Raw genomic sequence first — 23361 nt, forward strand, 5'->3', positions numbered from 1 at the left:
CCCAGAATTTCTTAACCTCGAACCTTTCCTCACCATCATTTCCCAATTCCTTCAACATGGAAACCAAACTTACTTCTGCAGAAAGAATTGCAATTCACCAGCCAAAAACTGATCCTGACTTTACAATCCGACCTGTCGACACAGGCTCCAGCATTGTGGTTCTGAATACCAAGGGATTACCTCTGCCAGTTGTCAGATTCATCCACCTACAAACCCCATCCCAAAAATAAGACAGTATCTCCGATCCCTCCTCAAGTTGTTAGGCCCATCCATAACCACTCCTCCACAGTCCTTCCTGAAGTCCATAAACCCAACCACCCAGGATGTCCTATTTTGGTTGGTTATTGTGCCCCCACTGAGAATTTCTGTCATTGTTGACCCATACATTCAGTGTATTACTCACAACTTATCTTCCTATCTAAAAGACACTAACAATTCCCTCCAGTGACACTCCACAGTTCCTGTTTCTTTACCACATGCCGTATCACTGTTGATACCACTTTCATCTATACTAACATCCCCCCCATTTCCACAGCCTTGCATATATTCAAAGGAACGAAAACTGTATGATAATATGTATCAGTGTTTCAAAAATCCCAGAAGGCTTTAGATCTAAAGCAGAATATGAAAGGTTTTGTTTGAGACCAAGACCTCAAGAGGTTCAAAGATTTTTTGTGAATATGTACTTCACCAGCACAGGGTCCAAAGTTGCAGTGCTGCTGTTTTATGCCATAGTGTACATATATCAATACAATTTCTTATACTATAGAGTCTGCCATAGTGGTAAAAAACTTTAGGGCTAATCCAGACAGTAAGAAATTATAGGAAGCATAGCAAACTGTTGGAAAAAAGGTGCTGAATTACTAAAATGCTTGAGTTTATAATATGAAAAAGAAAGAAATTGTAAAACAAGTACTGATATTGGAGTGAAATATAAGAATGATATCATGTATAGAAGTATGGAATTTTGGGGAGGAGGGAGGCCAAGTAGGCAGCAGGCAAGACGGAGAAGGGAGATGGTATAGATTGAGAGATGGTAGTTGCTTCGTAGGTTTTAACTGACAGGCTCAAATCTACATAGAAATTAACTGTACCTTAGATATCATTTTCAGCATGGATATTGTGGTTTCATCATCAAACTGACATGCAAGTCCAAGTTGTCTATCAATGAGACTATATAAGAGTTCATTTCCAGAAGATGTTCTCGACTGCAAATATGACAACAGCAAACACGTGCTTTCATTTCCTAAAACAAACAAACCAAAAACACAATTTTGGACAAATTTCAAAGTTACAGATATTTAATTTTTGTTTATCACGTTGTTCAACTGTATACTTTTTGCTACATACATCTACAAGGATATGGACAGCAAGACTTTTACCTAAAAACACATTCTTACGAATCAGCTCTTACAACAATACACCTTTTCAACAGTTTTTCAATAAGGTGATTTCATCCCTTATATGCGAATTTAGATTTCACACAAAATACATGTTACTGCCACCACAACATCCTCACTGGACATTTCCCAGACACTTCTATAGACATGAGAGTACATGGACACTAGAGGGAGTACATGGACACTAGAGGGCGCCAAATCTGATGAACAGATGTTCAGATGTGTGTGAAATCTTATGGGACTTAACTGCTAAGGTCATCAGTCCCCAAGCTTACACACTACTTAACCTAATTTATCCTAAGGACAAACACACACACCCATGCCCGAGGGAGGACTCTAATCTCCGGCGGGACCAGCCGCACAGTCCATGGCTGCAGCGCCTTAGACCCCTCAGATAATCCCGCGCGGCTGATGAACAGAGTGGATGTCCCCCAACACTGACTTTATACATTTGAGGCACATGCATTGTCCTCATGAAATATTGTTTTTTCTTCTCCAGGCTGCTTCTCACACATAGTTTCCTTCAAACTAATCCAAAAGACTTGCATAATATTGCCAGTTATTGTTTTAGCCTTTACTAAGTACACAGTAAGAGTACTTTTCTTACCCTCATAAAACACTAGTCATAAGTTTTCCGATAGATAAAAATCAACTACAGCCTTTTGGTGCAAGGCTAATGTCTTTCAAACGAAAGTTTGTTTTCTTTTGTTCTTGTGAGAGAGCAGAACCACACACACAAGTCAGCTAGTCACAGCAGAGCATGAATCATTTTTGAATGTTGGGCTGTACGCACATTGTCGGGTCACTGTAGCTAGGAACCACATATTTAAAGTGTGTGCCATACTAGTATGTCATTCACAAAATCTGAAATCTTACAAAAGTATCTCTCAGCTTTATTTATATACAAGTCCTGCCATTTTTCAGTTTTGATGAAAAGTGGTTCCTTTGTATTTCAGGTGCAAAGTTGTTTTTTTTCCCTCATAAGTTAATAGTACAATGATAAGCATGACTGCATCCACACTAAGTTTTCAGGGGTTTTCATAATGAGATTAATAATTTGTCAATGAATGGAGCTTTCAAATATTTATGAATTATAAAACACTTTGAAGAGTTAAAAACAAAATTCTTTACAAGCCCAATATTTGAATATTCTGACAGCTGACAATGACATAGAAGCTTTAGACAATAATCGACTGTTCAGCAAGAAGAGAGAGAACATTAAAAATCTAATAAAATATGGAAGAATAACAGGGGTGAGCAAAATTAAAACTGTACACAAGTATCAAAAGGACAATCGAGAGAGCTGTAAAATTTTGGGGCTGGCGGTTCTTACCATCAGGAGGCGAAATTCCATTACTGTCAGAGGACATTGATATTATTGTGACTCTACGGCTTTCCTGGCAGATCTGTTCAACATATGGCTCTGAATCACACTGTTTAAATCCTGCAGTAATTCTCTGAGCCAACTGCTCATCACTGTCAGATAATGGCCATTTGTTACTGCTGGCAAGTAGCAACTGAATGAAAGCTTTATGTCTGTTCTTTCAGACATATCCAAAAGAACAGACACCACACATTCATGTAATTCATATGCTTAGCTGGTCAATGGATCCACCTACTTCAGTGTGGATGCACAAATACGCCAGACTTCCTGTAGGAACCTCAGAGTAGCAAATGCGAGTACAACGGACAGGGACTGCGGATTGGTGGCACTTGGTGGGAACGTGGATTGGCCATGAGGCATGCCGGGATAGCCCATGCAGTTGCAATAACACTGTGTCTGTGATGGCTCCTAGTAAGTAGGAGATCCCAGGCTCGAATCCTGGCCCAGTACACATTTTCACTCGTCACCACTGACTCCACATAATGTCCTGCTGCAGATGACGGGCAGTGATCCAAATGAATTTATAAGTAGCAACTACTCATCAGCAATAAATGGTAGCTGTTGACTTTAAGAAATATTGTGGGATTTACACAACATGATCCAGCAGAAGGCCTAAGAAACATATTTGGCTCATTTTCACCAGTTATTGCATATTTAAACTAAGAACTAGTGACAATGCATATTTTCACTCTATGTTTACAATGTTTTAAAAATTTAGATCGGTAGTCTCTAGCTCAATACAGTTTTGATGTCTCTCAGATTGACCGCAACCTAGAACTATGTGCAATTGCTAACTGAGAGGTCACTGCCTACCAAAATCATTACAGAAGAGGAACAGGAACTGGAACAGGCACAGGCAGGCAGAGTCAATGCTCCTGCTCCCACACCTGTGGTAAATCCCCTCCACTGTCAGACCATAAGCATCGGCAACAAACTATGCAAGCTTGTAGTCACATGTCCATTGTTACAGTTTAGCTTTCTATTTACTTGTACTACACAGTTGAACATGTTTACAACATGTAGCATATAACATGTGCACCATATGGCCTGAATAAAGAAATGTTTCATGAATAGGTGACCATCCTGGAGCATTTACATATGACATCGTCGAGTTTGCAAGAAAAAAGTTTCTAGCAAAAACAGTTTCAAACTGACCAGCTTTTCAAGATGAGTTTCATATTGCAGGAATGCAGAAGAAAGGACCATGACAACAACTTCTGATAACAGCAAGTTGCAGTAGCAGGGATTTGTCCAAAGGTAACCAAAAAAGTCAGTTTAACATGGATCTATGTAAAGCATTCATTTCAAGCAATATTTCTCTTCACAAATTTACAAACCCTATCCTTCTTGCACAAATATTGCTTAAATCAAAATATACTAGACGAATCAACATTGTGTAAAAATTACACACCAACAATTTACGTAAATGTTATGGGAGAAATAAGTAATGAACTCAAGGATAGAATTATCTGGATTTCAGTTGATGAAACTACAGACGCTTGTGGCCATTACATTGCAAATTTAATTGTAAGTGCTTTAAAAGAAAAGCTTCCTTCTTCCTATTTAGCGGCCTGCAAAGAACTTCAAAAAGTAAATCATTCTACGATTGCCAGATTTGTGAATGAGGGTGTTAAAAAAAATATTTCCAGAATATTCTGCAGATAAGAGGGTGTTTGTGTTTATTTCAGATGCTGCTCCCTATACAATCAAAGCAGGAAAAGCCCTCCGAGAATTTTATCCCAATTTGATTTGTGTGAGATACTTTGCTCACGGAGTACATAGCCTTGCCAAACAAGTATGTTCTACGTTTGTGAATGTAAATAAACTGATTTCATCCACAAAGAGAGTGTTTATAAAGGCTCCTGTTTACATCAAGACCTATGAAGAAAAACTACCAAATGTGCCTTTACCTCCCAAAACAGTGGTAACTCACCGAGGTGTGTGGGAAATTGTGTGTTGTTTTACAATGAACATTTTGCAGCCATTAGAGGGGTAGTAAACAAATTCGACAATGCAGAGGCTTTGGCAGTTTGCCAGTGCAAGGAAGCTTTCAATGGTTATGATATTAAAAAAGACATTGCTGTTATTAGCACTCATTTTATCCATATACCTGCCAGTATTAAAAATCTTGAAACTCAAAGTTGTGTGTTGAATGAATCTATTCAGTTAATGAATAAAATTATTCTAGTGAACTCCTCATTGCCAGAGGTATGCCCAAGACAACTTTTTTTTTTAAGTTTGAAAACATTTTAAATTATAACCCAGGCTTTGAACCCTTGCACCAAATTGATATTTTATTAATGGGGGATGGGTGAACTTTTACCATAAATGGTAAGTGCCAACATAGTACCCAAATTCAAATACTGCCAGTTACCTCAGTTGATGCAGAATGGTCCTTTTCTGCTTATAAAAATGTTTTGAGTGATCAAAGACACAATCTTACTACCGAACACTTGGAACAGTACTTGGTCGTTTATGTTTACAATAGCAGAAATATGTAAAATAAATTGTAAATGATGCTTTGGTCCAATAGCATTAACTAAAAGTTAATGCTGTTCAAAAAAATTCATGATTGTATGTTGTTTTTTAAATAAAATATTATGGAGTTTTTGAGCATGCCCTCTTTGTGCAATATATCTAAAAATTGGTCCTGTGCATATTGACTGTTTTGCTGCAACTCATTTGCATCTCATCAGCTTGTTACTAACAACAATAGCTAAGAAGGAACAATTCATGAAACATTGTATGCATCTCCATTTGAATTTTTTTTTTTTTTTTTTTAATTGTCCCAGAAAGGCCCCCTCCCTAACCTCTACCAGACAGTATTCAGAAAATGATAAGTGTACTGATTTTTCGTTTGGCCAGTGCTCTTTCCTGTAACTGATATGCACAGGTTCAACTATGAGATATAATGCAAGCAGTAACTACCTTTATTTTTTCATTATTATTTGATCTTGCGTATTCCGAAACTTCATGCATTTTAAGCATTTTTCATGCATATTTGCATGCATATTTTAAGATTTTTATGATGCATACATATAATCTGGTCTCTGACAATAATAATGTATTGATTAATATTATTCATTGCACATATTGTACAACAATGTCAATTTTTGACATACTCCACACAACACAGTACAAGTGGATCACTGATTACAGAGTGCTTTTACTTTCAGCAGGAAAAGTATGCTTGGGGGTTCTGTATAATCATTTGTTAATGTCTGTAATCCACAGCATCTTGATTTGAACAGAAGCCAAAAATGTGCCCTCTCTCCTCACCCCACCCCTCCCTCCACAGATTGAGTTTGATGATATGGTAATACTGGTACCTCCTTGCGTCTGTTACTCCAAGATCATGCCTTATTTTTCCTAAAGGATATCAGTATATACTTCCCTGCTAATGTCTGCTTTCAAAACCTTCTTGGTTTAGGCACTGATCAATTATGGCTTCATTGGTTTGCTCTCATATTTTCTCTGTGGCTTCTTTAGTGTAAGTGTTGTTACAGGTATTTCCAGTAATTAATTCATTTGATACTTCACTTCCATAGCCAACCTATACATTAAAAAAATGTCACATTCAGCTCTTTATTTTGGCATGTTGTGCTCTGCTGCATGTTTAGTCCCAGCTGGTGCTAACGGACCTATGTTTTACATATGGTGACGATTCTTGTGGAGGAGGTATCACATTATTGTTGAAACTGGTGCTGTAGAGTTAAAGGTGTGAGGAACATCAATAAAATTATAATGCAAAAAACTAAAGGAAGAAAGCTAAGAGGCACTGAGCACAGAAACTCAGTGAAAAGGAGTAGGTAAAATAAACCAGTAAGAATTTTTGCTCTGTGGCATAATGTTCGCTGATTTGAAACTTGTTGGCACATTAAAACTGTGTGCTGGACTAGAACTCAAACCCACGACCTTGCCTTTCAAGGGCAAAGGTCCCACGTGTAAGTCTCAGTCCAGCACACAGTTTTAATCTGCCAACAAGTTTCAAATCAGAGAACAATCTGCTACAGAGTGAAAACTATGTCTACAAAGAATCGCTTTGGCTGTAGACACGTCATGTCTCCGCAACATCCTTTCTTCCACAAGTGCTAATTCTGCTAGGTATACAGAACTTTTGTGCAATTTGGAAGTAAGGAGATGAGATATTGGTGAAAGGAAAACTGTTAGGGCAGCCCCAAGTAGTGCCGGATGCTCAGTCAGTAGAGCACTTGCCCATGAAAGGCAATCCAAACCCTGTCCAGCACACAGTTTTAATCTGCCAGGAAGTTTTAAGTAAAGCAAATCTCTTTACTGCATCTGCAGAAGTCAGTAAAAACAATACAAGAGGTAAAAACAAACTTGCTTGAAGTCCCAAAAATTATCATGCAATGGACAATCTACAAAGTCAAACCTACTAACATGGGATAGGAAGTCCTTTGCAATGCAAATAGCTCAAATGATATTTCACATTCTCACTGTGATGACAATGGTTTCAACAGATTTACTCAATAAGAAACAAATGGATGTCACTTGCCTGGTGGTAACACACAGCAGACAGACACACATGACAGAAGTGTTAAATAGTAAGCATGCACATATGAGGCTGTAACTTAAAAAACAGTTCCAAACTAATAATCAAAATTTGGAGGATAGTTTCACACACAGCATTATTCATGTATTACTTCACCGAGAAGGGACCATGGGCAGCAGTTCTGGATGTCGTGTGATAATTACAAACCCGTCGAAAAAGTCACTGCAACTGATAGGTGCAAAGGCACGAGCAAAGTTTAATGAAAACAGAAAGTAGCATCCAAACAAGTACAACAAAAAGAAGAAATGAAGGAAGGTTAGGGTTTAACATATCAAAAACGACTACATCATCAGAGAACAGACAGGACAAAGATAGGAAATGAAATTGGCAAACATTTAGCTCGACTGATTTAGAAAAACCACTAACCATCACTAACATGGGACATGATCAAACAAGCATTTCTATCCCATCAGCCCTGAATGTTGATCTAGCATCTTAAGTACTGTGTTTCATTGCTCATTTGAGGTTATGGGCTGATATTCATCTAATTACTGAAGTGACAATGGACTTTTAAAGAGTACCTGTAGATGCTGGTGATTATTCAGCTGACAGTAGGTACTTTCAGTAAAGTGTGTCTTTAGTGCTGAATCTTCAGTCACCTAATAATTTATCACCACAGTCTAGACGAATGTCATCATTCACTTCATTTCTCTTCCTCCTAATCTATATTTGCTTTTGACATTGTCCTACACCTCTAGGCTGAAGCTGACACATATCTCACTGATGTACTACATTTGAGCTTTTACTACCTCTGGCATGTCTCTCCATCTACATCTCCTCTTGCTTTTATTGCAGGTGCATCTCCTCATCCTCAGGTTTTAGCATCCTTCCTTTTCTTTCTAAATTCCCCACCAACACATTTCTCTTTCTGTCGTCAGGGAGGAATTAACAGTTATGGAAGTCAGCACAGTTTACTGTATTTGTATGTTTGTTTGCTGGCAGAATTCCACCTCCAAAGGTAAGTCGTTCTGTCTCCTTGTAATTTTTCATTTTGTAATTTGTTATTAAAATCAGTTTTCTCACATATAGTTAGTTATATGGATTCATTATGCATCCTCTGCTACATTAAACAACAGAGCAGGTTTGGCAATACAGTGTTATAATTGCGTTTGCTTGTGAATTTGTAAGGATTTTTCCACTGGTCTTGTGATTAGAGAAACTGATGTTCATATTGTTTCTCTCTCTTTCTATTTGTCATGTCTTTGTCCAACGATGCCCCCCCCCCCCCCTTCCTCCTCTCCAGTTTCTAAGAACTTCCCTGTCTGCTCACACAGGCTACAGATTTCCTTTCTGCTAAGCAGTCTGTTATTGTTTCTGCAAATGGTTTCAGTTTATCTGCTAGGATCACTTAATTATATTGCGAGACGTTTAACAATTATCTGTTGGACCTTGAAGTCCATACACAGTTTTGATTCTTAGAGCTCAAGCTTCGCTCTTTGAGCTATTTTTTTCTCCACTGATTCATTAACCTCCTGCCCATCCCATCCCATCCCATCCCGTCCAGCTTCCCATCCCATCCAGCTTGACATTAGTCTAGGCACTTCAAAAAATAGTTTAATAGCCACAGTTCTATATATAGTGTGAAAATTTGTATTCATAAGAGATCCATGACAAGCTACCAATATTCACTACTGCACTATACATACTTAAGGAAACTTAACATATGCATTACAAAGCTTCATGCAAACTACAACAAATTTTTATGTCCTACCTGCAGCCAATACTTAAGCATATTCCTCAAACTGGCACTTACAGATGTCCAAAAAACAACAGTACATGAAAGACTTACCTGATACAATAAGATCCTGATTTGAGAACATCTGAAGTACATTTACAACTGTATGAAGCATTTTTGTGAAGCAATTTATTAGGAAATTCCAAGCAATTGTTGGTGAGACATTAGGATTTAGTTGTTCACCTAAGCACTTCATGACCGTATTGAACACCCTAAAATAGAAATAAAAAATGTGTTCTGTAAAAGATTATTTGTGAAAATAAGCTAGTAACATACTATTTAGTTTCAAATTATTCTCTTTCACAGATTTTTTTCAGTTCTTTACTGTAAAACTTTACTGAGGCTTCACAAACAGACAGAGTTGTTCACAACACTCTCCCATGGAAAGTTTGAACCACTGCTTTGTGTTATCAGTATAACTTTTCATCCTTTACATAAAAATGATGTTTATTAATAAGACTGTAAATAAAGGTTAACATTTCCTTGCAACTATTGACTAACTAATCCAGTTGTAGATTAAATAACATAACAGAACATTTAAAGAAAATGAATATTGTGCTGGACATTATTCCTATTCATGGCGTTCATACTAAATCACACACACACACACACACACACACACACACACACAGAGAGAGAGAGAGAGAGAGAGAGAGAGAGAGAGAGAGAGAGAGAGAGAGAGAGAGAGAGCAAGCATTGTGCCTATCTACCAGCACTTTCCTGCTTGGTAAGTCATGGAATCATTATGGCGCTTTTGTTTGGTAAGTCACATCAACCTTTCTTTTTAGATATATTTAAGTATTTATGTAGACAACAAAAGCAGCAGCAGCACGAACTGTACACAAGGATACAGATCAAATAGGAGTATTGACTGAAAAGTAATGCCTCCATCTTTGCAACTCTCAACAGTTGGCAGCATCGGTATGCGACAGGTACTGGCTTGTTCCGTAGCCTCTTCTCTACAGCTCCAGTTGGTGGAAAGCCTTAGCATTGAACAGTTGTGTTGTTAGAGTGTAAAGTAAGGAATCCTGCACAGATTGTCGATCAATGCAATTTAAAGAATGTGCAGTCATTGAATTCTTGATAGCAGATGTACCCCACAGGAGATTCATCAAAGAATGAAAGCAGTTTATGGTGATTGTGTTGACATGAATACTGTGCATCATTGGGCGAGTAAGTTTAAAGATGTTGAGGTGGGAAGATTCGATCTGCATGACAAACAAAGAGTTGGATATCCTGTGACAGCAACCACCGAGTTCCATAAGCAAAATGTTGACAGATTGATTCAGGACAACTGTTGTATCACTCACGAGAGATATTGGAAGCACAATCAGCATTTCACAAGAATGTGAGAGTCACATTATTGCTTTGCTTGGCTATTGGAAGATCTGTGCACGACGGGTACCCCGGATGCCGCCTCCCGAAATGAAAGTGCACAGACTTGAAATTTGCCAGGAATTCCTCTCACATTACGAGAATGAAGAGGACACCTTTCATGATTCAACTGTGACAGGAAAAGAAACGTGTGTACACCATTATGACCCGGAGACGAAACATCAGTCTATGGAATATCGACACAAAGACTCACCCTCAGAAAAAGAAATTCAGGACACAGCCCTCAGTTGGAAAAATCATGGTCACATGTTGTGGGACACAGATGGTGTTGTCCATGGTTATTTCCTTGATCGTGGAATAACAATAAATTTGGAGCATTACATCACAATGCTGCGAACTCTGAAACGACAGCTAACAAGAGTCCGGATGAAAAAGGAAATGTTTTCCCACAGCATGACAATGCCAAACCACACACTTCATGTGCCACCACAGCAGAACTTCTGAGACTAAATCTCACCACCGTACGGCATCCTCCATACAGTCCAGATTTAGCACCCTATGACTTCCATCTGTTCCTGATAATGAAAGATGATCTGCGAGGACATTATGCTTCAGATTAAGACATTGACAGAACTGAGAGGCTGTGGTTGCGGAAACAAGAGTGTTGACTTCTTTCATGACGGCTTCAGAAAACTTTTTCATCATTGGCAGAAATGTATCCAAATGGCTGGTAATTATGTGAAAAAGTGAATATTGGTAATTAAAGATCACATTCTAAGGATTATTTCTGCATTTGATTTATTAATATATTCCCATCCAAACCCAATTAATGAAAGTGGAGGCATTACTATTCATTCAACCCTCATATAATGGAGACTTCAGTTTACAGAGGGGTGTTGTGTTTTTTTTAAGAGCTGCACTATTTTAAACACCCATCAGCTCCTTTTCAAATAACAAGGAATTTATTTTCATGATACATTTGCTTGTCTTACAAAGTGGGAACATGTTTGTCCACATATAATAACTGTAAACTTCTACGACTTATTTCCTTTTGTACTTTTCCATTAATTTTGTTTGATTTACTTTCAACATCCATTTCTTAATGCACAGGAGTTGGCTAATCAAACCAAAAATTCATGCAGAACTGCCTTATAAGTTACAGTTTTGCGTGCGTGCGTGCTTGCAAAGGGGCAGGAAGGGGGGGGGGGGGGGGGTGTAAATTATAACACACGTGTATGCGAAATAATAGTAAGACAGACGTTATTAGAGGAATAGGAAATAACGTAAATCTTCAAGAACTTTTTTTGAAACTGTACACTACAGCACTGAAGACTCAACTGAAAACCAGTGTAATCACTATCCACAAGACAGTATTTCACCTATCAGGTAGGCAGGTACATTTTTACATGCTGCTCACCATCACATTCATTTGGTGAATTGCTATCTAACATCATACATATTATCTTCAGTCACAGAATTCCAATGTGGAAAGTCAATATTTGGAAAGAAAACGGCCACCAACAATTTCAAGCAGAAGATTTCAAGACCTAAAACCCTGTACAGCTTGGACTTCCCTGAATCTGATAATTATTCAGCTTGGAAGCCTTTATGTATTATTAAGCCAACCATTCTACCATTTCTGTCCAACTGTCTGAAGTTTCATAAAACAAAGCCACAGCAGCTTGACAAATATTTGAAGCATATTTCCCTTAATTTCAAGGTGATTTTTTTGCTATGCTACTAGTAGAAGTGTTTGTATACAAAAACAAAGTATTATTTTTATGAGGAGGAGGCAGTGGGATTTTGAAAAGGGGGAGTGGTGACAGAGAGAATTTGAGGGAGAAGGGACAGAATGATTTTCATAGGGAGAGCAAAGGTAGATTTTCTATGTTGAAAATCCAAATTCTCTTGTACAGATATTTTTTTTTTTTTAAGAAGTGGGAAAATTTTGCTGTTCTAGTGTGTTAATAGCCACAAATTATTATTTTAGTTGATGTCTCACTTATTTAACAGCTATTCCTAGTTTGGTTAGATTTAAAAATTAGGCATACTCGAACTGCTGACTCCTACTGTTTGAGAAATTATACGCGGTCATGAAATTTTGTTACAAAATGATTGCCAAAAATTTTAAATAGTTAACTATAAACACCGTTTCTGCTGAGGAAAAAAGAATACACAAGAGGATCACATACACGGCAACGTGTGATCAATGATTCCTCTTGCATATTCTCAGACACACTTGTATTCACAAAAAGAAGTGCTGATCTATACTCACACCCCCATAGGACAGACAGAAAATCAATCAACTATGTTGTTTGGAGAAAAAAGGTCCAGAATAGTACCCTATAAATGAGTGAAATGCTCTCCTGTGCAACAATATGTTCTCAATGCATCAAATATTCATTAATATCTTTTAAGTTCCTGAAAATCTGTTTTACAGTAACAGCCAGAGAACCACAAATTACATTATTTACCACAAGTCCACAAGTATTGGAGGGAGGGAGAGAGAGAGAGAGAGAGAGAGAGAGAGAGAGAGAGAGAGAGAGAGAGAGGGCTATTTGTAGTTTTTGTCAACAACTTCATCAGCAATGATCAAGGAAAAACTTTCCAGGTGAATGACTGAACAGATGCTGCTGGCACTTTTGGGAATTTAAGAAGCAATTCTGGTTTATCAATGTAACCACTGTCATTTCCCTACAGACATCAAAGCCCACTGAAATGAACTTCACAGTGAACAAATACAGACTTTTTAATGTCTTGAAGTGTTACTCTGAAATCTTCAAATGAGTGATTCTGCATCAGAAATTGACAAAATCAAAAATGTTAATTTAGCACGTAACAACGAATGTTGGCAAACTTTACATTACAATTCACAAGAGAAAACTATAAACTATAAAAGTATGAGACAGGAACTCAAGAGGAATTCCTTTGTATGGCTGCCAAACACACATAGAAATGTAAGAAACTATTTTAATTTTCACAACTATTAGTGTCATCATCAGGAAGAAAAGAGGGATTGATTGCGGAAGTTTCGAAAGAAAGGGTAAGTCACTACAACTTCAGAATGAGAAGAAGCTACTGCTATTCCTTTTCTTGTAAATTGATTAACAGGCAGTAGAATACTGTAGTCATTTCACCTGAGTTCATGAATTACTACGCATGATTCCCTCTGAAGTACAATAAGGATGCTGTTAGATTTTTATGAACACTGGATGGGGAGGGGTTGGGAGTGGGGGGGGGGGGGGGGGGGGGATCTCTACTCACAAAGATCCCCAATGGTAGATACAAATTTAAAATATGACTGAATAACAAAAAAGGGCATAGTCACTGGCATTAAAATCACTAGCCACAGTAGGTGGGAGGCCAGTATAACGAAATGCAGAATGTTTAGAAAACCCATTCCTGTAAGGATTCTATCCCCTTTAACTGCAAAATTGGAGTGGTGTGAGAAGACATTCTACCACTGGTTTTGAACCTATCATTAGGTAAGCAAACAACATATTTACTACATCCAGTGTTTTGGCTAGTTGCATCTACATAGTTTCAACCTGTGAAACACTTATGGACCACTGTCACACATGGGTCAAGGAATATTCGAGAGATGTGAGTGCATGTTGGAACTGCACATTATTGCACCTGCATAATAGTGTTAGGTATACCAACACAGATTACACATAATAGAGGGAGATGGAATGGCTGGGCCTGGTGAAGTTCTCATCTCTAACATTTCTCATTTTGCACTTTTTTACATTCCTGCTCAAAATACAAAACAGCAACTGAATTAGTTGTGCGTCAGCAGGTACAATCTTCTGCTGTGGCATACCAATTTCCAGACTCAATGTCCACATTCATTACGTTGTACTTTAATTCATCCTTGCAGCATTACAGAGGAGCACCACGGAGCCTCCTACCTGCGCTAAATTCATTATACAAAATTTGTTGAGGAAGTCAGTTGTTTCTCATCTGATGGAGATGCCCAACACATCCGAATTGGTGACAAATGACATGGCTTTAAAAGTTCATCATCACCTTCTCAAGAACAGATGTGTGTGATATGAAGTCATCCTATTTGATGTCCACAATGTATCTCAGCTTCAGTTGGTTGAACCATTCCAGTGCCTTAAGACCCCGGCAATATAGCATCCAGGATTTGCAACTACAGATCCATCAGTTTGGTACATAGTGTCAGGTCTTTATTCAGAAAGATCTGATGGTGAGGCATCCAAAGGCAACATTGGAAATAAAGTATTCTGTTCTTAACATTATTTTCTGATGAATAATTCATAGATAATATACTTCCTAGTTAGAGGAAACTATCTACTTGTTCCAAAGGTGTGCTGGGAATAGAGATATTGAAATCCAAAGAAGAGAGTTACATTCTAGCAGTAGGTAATGAAAGTAAACACTGATTCAAGGAACTGACGTGCCGAAGGGAAGATCTTACTCACTTACACACAACTACTTCACCTGCAGTTTTTATTTGTGAGTAGGAATGATGTAAATTGGATAATGAAAATTGTCAGACGCACAAACTTTGAAACTTTGCCGAGCCCAGCCACACCCCCACCCTCTCTTATTTGTAATATATGTTGTACACTCAACACTACTATACAGCTGCAATAATGGAGATATCCAAGTTGCAGCAATCAGATATCACTACTCTTTCTTGATTTATGCATGGCCATGTCCGTAAGTGTTTCACAGATGGAAAATACTTAGATGTGACCTGCCCCAACACTTGTGTTGTTCCCTTTGCTTACCCTATCCTTGCTCTCCCACTCCCACGTAACCCTCTGTCCTTCCTCCCCATCACCTGCCCTCTGTGATGCAATTCAATGCAACTTACAAAGAATCTCTACTTTTTCAAAAAAGCGACTGGGAAATATTTGGCATAAAGAAGAATCTAATAGTATACACATTCTGTAAAGACAAGAATTTAGGTGCAATCAGACTAGACCCGGTAAAAAAAATGAAGTCCCACAAACAGCTACACATTACAGATGGAGCACATGCTTAGATTAGGTAAATAAAGGAAGATTAGGATTCAAATTTCCACCGATATTAATGTCATTAGAGAAGGAGCACAAAGATTGGTTACGAAAGGATTTCAGCCTTACCCTTTGAAGGTAACCATCACAGAGTTTATACGCGGACAAGAAAAAAAAAATAAATAAATAAATCCTGGTTTTTTACCGGATTCCACGGTTAAAAATACACTTTCTCCCAGGTGAAAACACACTTTTACCGTGTTAGGTGGCAGTACACTTTCCCTCAGAACTGCAAAACTTATCAATCCTTTGAATGGTTATGGTTTTATACACGAGCGCAGAATTTCCCGGCACTTTAAGAGAACAAAACTTGGGGAAAAAGACAGGTTTTGGAAATATCTTTGATGTGCAGCAACATGTACATTGCATATTTTCGTATTACGAATGTATACATTGGAATTCCACCAAACACCCCATGTTATTTTCTGAATCATAAAAAACGAGATTGTGATGCACTTTTGTAAGCCAGTCATAGCTCATGTCATGGTGATCTCACCAGCCGATGACATTGGATATTCAGAGCATAGGACACGTGACGTAGTCAGCCAACAGCAACATCACTGTTACATAGCATGAACACACAAACAGGGAAAGTTAATAGTTTAAATTAATGTATGTAGTGTTACTACAAGAAAAGCAAAGCTTTCACATATAATACTGGTCTCTAAGATTAATACACTGCAACAGAAGCTAAGCTTTCACATATAATGTTGATTTTTTTGCGCGTGTTACACTTTAAGATATATCACACAAGTGTGCCAGTAAAATTTTTAATGATGACATAAATGTCTGATCTTCAGGGTTTGAAATTATTCTAAATGGCTCGCCATCAAAGAGTTGATTTTTAAATTAGAGTCAAATGCTCTGTGATTTAAGAAATTCATGGTACATTCTCTCACATTGTTCAACTTACATAAAATGATATTTACTTTGAAAGTAAAACTTTTCAAACCACCGTTCGCAATATTTTCCTATGACCTGTTAAAAATAGGTTCGTTTCAGCAGTTGCCAGAGCGTGCAGATAACAAGCAACACCACGCTTCTGCAGCTACCATGATGTATGAAGTCTGTATGTGAAAACATTGAAAGATCATACATTATGTCATAAAAGAAAAGACATCAGAGGATATTCCAACTGTATCGGAATTTCGTGAACCATACTAAAATGTGCACATTTAAACTGCATGCTTAAAGGGCAAATTTGTATGTCCAGATTCCCAATGAAGTAGACCTTGATCTGATATTAAACTTTTCAGCGTGGTTTTCAGGATGTGAATTTTCTTGGAGCACCAGTACTGTATTATTTCATGTTTGGTTCTTTATTATGGCATAATGCCATACATTCTAGAAGATGTAAACATGCACTTGAAATGCAGCGAACAGTTGAAACTACCCAGTACTGGGTAATTAAAGATTTCTTTTCAAATACGTTGACTGCCTCTGCGAAAAAGTCAATAAAAGTCAAATTTCGTTAGTAAACAGACAAAAATAACTTCACTGTTCTCCAAGGCGATTAATGCTTGACTGTCAGAAAGGTGGAAATAAAGTAAAATCTGAAACTAGTAACATATTTTAGCCTTCCATAATTATGTGAATATATTTTAATTCACTTGATAGCTTCCGGCCATAGTTATCCGTTTTGTTTTCATGTGACGTGAGAGTAAATGAAAGGGAATCAGCAAAATCACTAAATGTAAACACGGGTCACATGGAGGCTACCACTATAACTCACACTGCTCTGCGCATCAGCCTCGGATCTACGACATTTGCTATCCAGGTCAATATTAAAAAAGAAAATCGAATTTTCAAAAACATGCTCATCTTGTAGCGCACATATTTCTGAAGAGTCTGAAACATAAAACATAAATGTTCGAGGAAATGCAAGACATGTTATTAGGTCTCAAGTTTGCCAAAGTGCAGGGTCACGCCTCTCCATACAGCATTCTTCCATCGCATCACTGTATTTCGCTCTGTGGAATTGAAACATGTATATTTTGTAATGGATGCCATCAAACTTTATTCAGGACAGTGGAAATTGAAATGTCCTGTGGGGCCTCTCCTGCTCCCTGTCAGCCAGTTTAACAGCCTGCCTCTATATATATATTAAGAACAAAGATTCCAAGACTTACCAAGCGGGAAAGCACCGGCAGACAGGCACAATGAACAGAACACACAAACACACACACAGAACTACTAGCTTTCGCAACCGATGGTTGCTTCTTCAGGAAAGAGGGAAGGAGAGGGAAAGATGAAAGGATGTGGGTTTTAAGGGAGAGGGTAAGGAGTCATTCCAATCCCGGGAGCAGAAAGACTTCCCTTAGAGGGAAAAAAGGACAGGTGCACACACACACACACACACACACACACACACACACACACACACACACACACACACACACACACACACACACACACACACACACACACACTTCCATCCATCCGCACATACACCAAAAATTTATATACGGAGAGATAAAGGTGTGAAAAAAGTCGAAAAAGTGTTGGTTTGAGATGAGCTATGTTGATCCTGTGCTGAACTTAGGTTGGTGAACAACAATGGGTGCAAAGGTTAGGTAGTTATGTTGTCTCCAGATCACGTTAAAGTGTGGGGAAATTCAAGAAAATTTCGAAAAAAATTTCTCGGATAAAGTTTCAAAAGAAAAAAAAAATGTTGAAAAAAGTTTCGGGAAAAAAAAAATATTTCGGAAAAAGTTTCAACGGACTGGGAACGTAACGGATGAACGTGCTGGAAAGGTAGGGCGACCGCGTATGGCAACCACAGAGGGCAACGCGCAGCTAGTGCAGAGGTGATCCAACAGCGTCCTCAGGTTTCCGTTCGCCGTGTTGCAGCTGCGGTCCAAATGACGCCAACGTCCACGTATCGTCTCATGCGCCAGAGTTTACACTTCTGTCCATACAAAATTCAAACGCGGCAACCCCTCAGCGCCGCTACCATTGCTGAACGAGAGACATTCGCTAACGATATAGTGCACAGGATTGATGACGGCGATATGCATGTCGGCAGCATTTGGTTTATTGACGAAGCTGATTTTTACCTGGACGGCTTCGTCAATAAACAGAACTGGCGCATATGGGGAACCGAAAAGCCCCATGTTGCAGTCCCATCGTCCCTGCATCCTCAAAATGTACTGATCTGGGCCGCCATTTCTTCCAAAGGAATCATTGGCCCATTTTTCAGATACGAAACGATTACTGCATCACGCTACCTGGACATTCTTCGTGAATTTGTGGCGGTACAAACTGCCTTAGACGACACTGCGAACTCCTCGTGGTTTATGCAAGATGGTGCACAGCCACATCGCACGGCCGACGTCTTTCATTTCCTGAATGAATATTTCGATGATCGTGTGATTGCTTTGGGATATCCGAAACATACAAGAGGCGGCATGGATTGGCCTCCCTATTCGCCAGACATGAACCCCTGTGACTTCTTTCTGTGGGGACACGTGAAAGACCGGGTGTACCGCCAGAATCCAGAAACAATTGAACAGCTGAAGCAGTACATCTCATCTGCGTGTGAAGCCATTCCGCCAGACACGTTGTCAAAGGTTTCGGGTAATTTCATTCAGAGACTACACCATGTTATTGCTACGCATGGTGGATATGTGGAAAATATCGTACTATAGAGTTTCCCAGACCGCAGTGCCATCTGTTGTTCACAATTGTAACTACTGTAATTTCGAAAGTTTGTCTGCCTGAAAATGTACTGTTGTCCCAAGCATATTGCAACAAACGGTGTATTTCTATCACTGCTCGTTTAGTTTGTATTGCCGTTTCAAATATACCGGTCATTTTTGAAACACCCTGTGCGTGTGCGTGTGCGTGAGTATATACCTATCCTTTTTTCCCCCTAAGGTAAGTCCTTCCGCTCCCGGGATTGGAATGACTCCTTACCCTCTCCCTTAAAACCCACATCCTTTCATCTTTCCTTTTCCTTCCCTCTTTCCTGACGAAGCAGCCGCCGGTTGCGAAAGCTCGAAATTCTGTGTGTGTGTGTGTGTGTGTGTGTGTGTTTTTTATTCATTGTGCCTATTTACCGGCACTTTCCCGCTTGGTAAGTCTTGGAATCTTTGTTTTTAATATATTTTTCCCATGTGGAAGTTTCTTTATATATCATCTCGCAATTAATAGCGGATGGGTTTATTTGTAATCAGGAGAATAAGAACTCTTCAGAATATGGCACTCTTTATAGCCTATTGGCTAGTAACTTCTTGTTTTGTGTGACAAAATTACATATAGGATACAAAAAAACGATAAAGAGAAGAGACAAGCAAGAAAGTATACATTTCTTCAATCCTTAGCTCCTAGCATTTTTTTTCTTCTCTCTAATCTTGCTACAGCTTTGCATGGGGTGTTTTCCTTTCTGCGAAAGGATCTATTACCTCATGAAAGTGCGTCAAAATTCCCGGAATTCCGAAAAATTCCCGAGTTTTTCCCGGATGAAAAAATTCCCGGGTCGTATACACCCTGAACACACACCAAATAAACGGACTGTTTTGGCACAAATGGTCATTTTTATAACACGACAGAATATAATTCACAAAGTACCAATATCAAATACCTATTAGGCCTACAACAAGCAAAAAGCTTTATGTTAGGAAATAGTTTCACGTTTCATTCATACGCATCAGTTTCTCAAGCACGAGATCAAAAAGTAGTAGCACAAAATTTTTATATAATTTTAGTATCGTCTTATTCTCCCATAATTTGTGTGATGTCCCCGTTTCTTCTCCTTCCTCGTTCTAACAAACAATTCTGTAGCTATTCCTGCCACTGTCAAAATTTGTTCACCAATTAACTTCACTGACCCTGCCAGAATCACGTTTAGTTATTCCACGATTATTCTCTGGTTAGGCATTGTTACATGTTTGTACAACAAGTTTTCCACATTACTTCCAGAATAGAACTTAAGCGGCTGCTAGCCGGGGACAGTACAAGTGGTCCTTACTAGTGCAATGATCTGGCCAAAAATTTTCTGTCAAAATTTCATTTCCTTGGATACACCGAGAAGACGATACATACTCTTTCTTACCTGTTATTCCTGTTAGTCGTTTATTTCCATCCTGGTAATCTGAATCTATGGATTTCGCTAGTAATTATAATAACGCTGATCATTCACAAACCCAAACAACCACGTAATCAGACAGGAATTGACATTCACCCGTTCGGCTTTACTCCGTTCAGCTCATATAGCCCCGCCCCCTTTTGTCTGCGGAAAGTTTATTTGTAGATGAGACGAGGATTCTCCTGACAGACATCACATACACTATGCATGTACAAAAATCAACTTACGTTTCATTCAGAAATCAATTTAAAAAGTGTTCAAAAATGTTCAAAAACCAACAGGTATGTGTTTAAAAATCATATGAATAATTGATAGACCAACGTGTGCTGGATGCCAGGCGCTTTGAGAAACAAAATTTTTTTTTCTCAAGAATATGAATTTGGCACCCCCTTTTACCCAGTAGCATCTAGCTGCTTGCTGTGACTGCTTGCACAGCCAACAGCCACATTCCTGTAGCCAGAAGCGGGAGAATCTACTACTCAAACACGACTCAACTGCGCATGAGCCCACTTTTAACTGCTAAAATGAATCTAATGTTAACAGTTGTGACTTCAGGCTCGTTGGAGGCAATTTCTTGTAGTGAAGCATTGCATAGTATTCCTAAAGACTTTGACAAATTTTGCAGACGCTTGCATGAGCACTGTGTGTCGTCGTCGTCGTATATGGCGTATTTCCTTTGCAATTTAAGTTATTTTCGTTTTTTCTCTCATTTATGTTTTATTGTTGAAGTATTATTTTGTAGTAGCGGGATACAGTAATATCCTTTGTCAGAGTATTGTTTCTTATCAGTCAAAATTACAAAAATTTAACATAAAACTAAAAGAATGAAAAATTCCCAGGTTTTTCCCAGTTTTCTCCCGGATGAAAAAATTCCCGGGATTTTCCCAGATCTCCCAGGTCATATACACCCTGCATCCTAACCTTCACCTTAAATAATTTGAACAGGGGAAACCTAAATCTGTGTAGCCATATGGCAACCTGAAGTACTATCCTGCTGAATATAGATCAAGTTAGAAAAGGATAAGGAATGAAAGCAGCTGTGTCATTTCTGAAATTATAGTTTGCCTCTAATAATATACAAATTCCACAGAAAACTAAGTCAGGAGGGATGGTGAAGAATATAAACTCCATTAATCGTGACCAAGTAAGAAACTTGCACAATCAACAATTAGATCCCAAACAGCCCACGTTTGTAATTGATATTTATTTCTATTAATAAATTTGTACTTCATACTACACAATATATGTGTATGAATACAGAAATCTACTATATCATCTGCCAAAGTATTCTGTAACAAACACCTCACCCCACAACTTTGAAAATGAGAGTCATTTCATATTCTTAGACTTTTTTCAGGAATATTCCTACTATAACGTTTAGTTTGTAATAGCTCCTTTATGTTTTTACAACATAACAGAGAAACATGCAACTAGCATATTCCATATCTTTTCTTTCTGAATACGAAATATGGAACTACTTCACAGATATCAGCCACTGGAAAAGCAACACTTAACTAATAAATTGCTTACTTGATAAGTGAGGTAATTTTTGCAACACACTGCTCTGGAGTCATCGGCTGTTCCCCATCAGCAGGAGAAGAACGTCCAGAGAGAGGAAGTATCATTTCTTCATTGTAACTCTCCATATCTTCAAGAAATTGTGTTAGAAGGGTTGTCGAGAACTGTAGATCGGCTACCCAGAATTGTGCTAACCTCTGAAGGCTTTCAGATGCATACTCTATCACATGACGCTTCTGGGCAGTGTCAATATGCCAACCGACTAATATATCTACAGTGTCCTATACAAAAAAACAAAAAAGGACAATTACACAAATATTAATTAAAAAGTGCACACAGTTAGTTGCTATTGGCATGCTGCTCACTTGAAAACAGAAATTCATAAAAATTCTATAAAATTAATAACTTCAAAAAATGAGATAAGCACATACAAAACTGAGTGCATTAAGATTGTGTGTCACTGGATATAGACAAACTTGAAGGGATGATGTAATGAACTGTTGACAAGGCTACCAAATGTAGGTGAGTGGACATTTCCATCACCATCAGGGAACTACACTCTACTGTGTACCAATGCAAGACAGGTTTCTCAAATATCTGCTGAACTATCCTATGATCAAATTGGTTTCCCTTTGTTACTTTCTTACCTCATAACATTACACAGTGTGTGTCTTTTGCATTCCCTGCTTTCCTTGCTGTCTCCCAAACTACAAACTTTCCACCCACTTATCATGCACTGACTTCCATGGTACCCTTAGGGTCGCAGCTGTGTTCAGTACATGACAATGTGCTTGCATGGACCACAGTGCTATCTTCAAACACCCATGAGTATTTCCACAAGCTTTATTGGCATTCCCTGCATAATATGTATATTTGTCTACCCTAACAGACCCACTCCTCTCACCTAGGCATGGACATGCCGCAACAATCTCATGGCTCCTTCTTCTGAACTCATGTTTACTCGAAACTGCAACCAACTATCATCATCTTTTTATTTCTATTGCAACTTTGATCTTGTCCCGTTTTCACATCTGAGGCATTCCATGTCAACATGCCTAGGTCTTCCTGCTTGACAATCACAGATTTCATCAAAATTTTATGTGAACATTGATTCATGTCCCCAATGAACAATGGTAAAGCTTAACGCTTGTTACGGCAACACTGACGGATGTAGTCACTTGTTTGACTCCATGCGCAAATATTTGCACGATGAGCATGAATTTCTGGCGACCAAGCTGTTATATCTCGGGCAATATTTTGTTGAAAGAAATGAAACTTGGTC

General features: G+C 38.5%; 1 protein-coding gene across 1 annotated transcript in view; it reads right to left on the bottom strand.

Moving 5' to 3' along the window:
• Positions 1–23361, bottom strand: part of LOC126353895 (serine/threonine-protein kinase SMG1-like) — a 364235-nt gene that overhangs the window by 263783 nt on the left and 77091 nt on the right. The window contains exons 6-8 of the mRNA XM_050003118.1: positions 22092–22360; positions 9147–9304; positions 1095–1246 (exon numbers count right to left, since the gene is read on the bottom strand). Of these exons, the coding sequence (XP_049859075.1) occupies positions 1095–1246; positions 9147–9304; positions 22092–22360 (579 nt within the window). The remainder of the gene's footprint in view (positions 1–1094; positions 1247–9146; positions 9305–22091; positions 22361–23361) is intronic.

Source organism: Schistocerca gregaria, chromosome 3 (genome assembly GCF_023897955.1).
Source record: "Schistocerca gregaria isolate iqSchGreg1 chromosome 3, iqSchGreg1.2, whole genome shotgun sequence".
NCBI lineage: Eukaryota > Metazoa > Arthropoda > Insecta > Orthoptera > Acrididae > Schistocerca > Schistocerca gregaria.